Source organism: Calidris pugnax, unplaced genomic scaffold (assembly GCF_001431845.1).
Source record: "Calidris pugnax isolate Ruff unplaced genomic scaffold, ASM143184v1 scaffold98, whole genome shotgun sequence".
In the NCBI taxonomy this organism is placed as follows: domain Eukaryota; kingdom Metazoa; phylum Chordata; class Aves; order Charadriiformes; family Scolopacidae; genus Calidris; species Calidris pugnax.
The window spans coordinates 1,006,854-1,009,816 of NW_015090829.1; the positions used below are offsets into that span (position 1 = coordinate 1,006,854).

A 2,963-nucleotide genomic window follows, 5' to 3' on the forward strand; every position below is an offset into this window, starting at 1 on the left:
CCCGGCTGCCACCGCGGCGTCGGGGCGGCCCCTGCCGAGCCCCCCCTGTCCCCCCTGGGGCGGTGTTGGGGGACAGCACCCCCCGCCAGCAGCCTTAGCTCCTGCGCAGCGGGTGCCACATGGAGACGGGCTTCCTCAGCGTGGCCAGCATCTGGTTCCAGTGGGTGATGCCCATCCCGCTGGCCGCCGGCCCGATGAGCACGTGGCCCGTGTTGTCGGCGCGGCCGTCCTCCCCGCTCTCCGCCACCGTCACCCGCAGCGACAGCTCCTGGGGGGGTCACAGCAGCCATTGCCAGTGCCCACCCCCCCACTTTCCCCACAGATACATCCCCCAAACCATATATAGCCCCCTCCATCGCTCCTACGACCCCCCCTGAACCCCTCACACCCCGGGGTCCTCACTAGCACAGGGATTTGGGGACCTCGAGGAGCGATGGGATGTACCCCCCCCCGGCAGGGACGTGCTCCCCCAGCCAGGACAGACCTGGAGCACGATGGCTGGCACTGAGAAAATCATGGCCTCGTTGAAGACGGGGTTGGTGTCGTCCCTCTTCACCGCCGTCTTCTTCTTGCTGATCTTCCTCCCGTCCTGCAGCAGGTACACCTTGACGAAGGGGTCTGCCCGGGGTGGGGGGAGAGAGAAAACCAGGGGTCAGTCATGCGCTTCCCCTGCGATATGGAGAAAGTGAGGGAACCATCTCTGGTGGAGCTTCCTGGTGGGGTCTGTCCTCAACGGGAGCCGCTCCACCAATCCAGGTGGCAAGAACCCAGCGTAGGATAAATGAGGGTGAGAGCCCACCTCCAGCCCGCAGAAGACCAAGGGACCTTGTGCCCACCGGGATCCCCCGCTCACCTGCGGTGACTTTGCCATTGGTCCACACCAGGTTCTTGGCTTTGACCACCACCACCGTCAGGCGCTCGGCCGTGGGCAGGTAGCTCAGGGAGAGCAGGATCTCCCCCACCGTGTCCACCGCCTGCAGGACACACCAGCCCATCACCCAGTGACCCCAGCCCAGCAGGGAGGAGAAACCCCCCCAAAAAACCTGGGGGGGCAGATAGACCAACCACCCCAACTCACCTTGTTCATGTCCTGCAGGTAGAGCCAGGCGTTGAAGGGCCGGGTGGCCAGGTCCAGGTCGGAGAGCTTCAGCTCGGCCACGCCGGTGCTGACGTTCCTCTCGTCCTCGTCGATGCCGAAGACGGAGAAGCGCAGGCTGTTCTCCTCCAGCGCCGCCGGGTCCAGCGGGATGGAGAACCGCTCGTCGAAGGCCACGGCGTAGGCGCTCCGCTGGATCTGCCACGGGGAAAGGGGGGAATTACCTCAGTACCCCCCGGGCTCGGGGGCTGCACCCCAGATCTGCTCTGCTCCTCTACTGGGAACTGCCAGAACATGGGGCTTTGGGGCAGTGAGGGCAGAGCATCCCCCAGCCCCACAGAACCATCAGATTGCCCGGGCTGGGAGGGACCTTCCAGACCATTGAGTCCAAACATCAACCCACCACTGACCCATGTCCCTCAGCACCACGTCTGCCCGGCTTTGAAACCCCTCCAGGGATGGCGACTCCACCACTGCCCTGGGCAGCCTCTGCCAAGGCTTCACAACCCTTTCCAGGAAGAAATCATTCCCAATCTCCATCCTAAACCTCCCCTGGTGCAACTTGAGGCTGTTTCCTCTTGTCCCATGGCCTGTTCCTTGGGAGAAGAGACCGACCCCCCCTGGCTACACCCTCCTTTCAGGGAGTTGGAGAGAGCGAGAAGGTCTCCCCTCAGCCTCCATTTCTCCAGGCTGAACACCCCCTGCTCCCTCAGCCTCTCCTCACAAGACTTGTTCTCCAGACCCCTCTCCACAGGGGACAAAAGCTCAGCACCTGGGGTAGGAAATAGGGGCCATGACCTGCCCTGTTGCCCATTAATTCTTTTAATTACAAACTGAAGGTTGCTCTGGTGCTCTCAGGTGCCAGCTCCACCACCCCGGGCTGCAGGACTCAGCCAAGGTGTAGCCCCCAGCCCTGCACAACCCCTCAACGTGCCAACGGGGACGATGCTTTTTCCCAGTCGCCGTCTCCACGTCTCACTGTTCCCCTGGAGCAAAGGCAGCAGCAGCTCCCGGGCCCCATCCTGCAGGTGCTGGTCACCACCCACTCCCAAAGCGCCGCGGGGGCAACTGCTCCCAGATCACGGCTTTGGAGACTGTTTTTTTTCCTACTCCAGCCCTATTTCTTTCAGCATCCAAGGTACCACCCACAAATCAGGGATTTGTCCTGAAGGAAGCCTGGTGCTCCCACAGGATGGGAGCCGTGGCCTCGGATGGCCCCAAGCAAAGCGGAGCCACCGGCTCCCCCTCCCCATCCCCGTGGTGGGAAAGGGACCCCGCTGCAGGAGGGGGGCCCAGCCCTGAACCCCTCGGGCTTCATCACCCCCAGGGCGCCTGGACCCCCCTGCAATGGTGGGGAGACAGTTCATCCCATCCCAAGGACTCCCTCACGTCTGTCTGTCTGTCTGCTCCTCGGCATGCTCCATCCCGGGGATGAAGAAGATGGAGCTGCTCACGAGGTGGGACCTTCCACCACCCCCTTCCCAGGCTCTCCCATGGGATACAGTCCCCGGGGATCAAACACCTCCGGGGGAAAAGCAGGTTCGTGGGTATCTGCTTTACAGCAGCCAGCACTGTCTGTCTGTCTGTCTGTCTGCAGCCGACACCAGATTTGGGGATCTCTGGGTGGAACGTAGGACAGAAACGTTCTCTGCTGCCTGAGAAGCAGAACAAGGCAGGGACTGCAAAGCATTAAAGGGGAAGAACCAAACGTGCCCCTGTGTCTCAGCTGGGAACAGCAAAAGAGGGTAAATAGCGCTGGTGAATTATAAATAATGATGCTAAATAATAAATATCTCCAGAGCATAAATAAAGAGCCCAGTCTTTGGATGGAAAAATGGTCCTAAAAGGGCACAGTGGAGATATCTGA

General features: G+C 61.5%; 1 protein-coding gene across 1 annotated transcript; it reads right to left on the reverse strand.

Moving 5' to 3' along the window:
- Positions 1–13: 13 nt before the first annotated feature.
- LOC106887167 (synaptotagmin-12-like) lies at positions 14–1,470 on the reverse strand. Its single transcript, XM_014940594.1, has 4 exons — positions 1,079–1,470; positions 854–974; positions 485–618; positions 14–268 (listed from the first exon to the last, which is right to left on the reverse strand). The coding sequence occupies exons 1-4, from the start codon at positions 1,085–1,087 to the stop codon at positions 95–97; spliced, it is 438 nt and encodes a 145-aa protein (XP_014796080.1). The 5' UTR covers positions 1,088–1,470; the 3' UTR covers positions 14–94.
- Between the last annotated feature and the right edge of the window lie 1,493 nt (positions 1,471–2,963).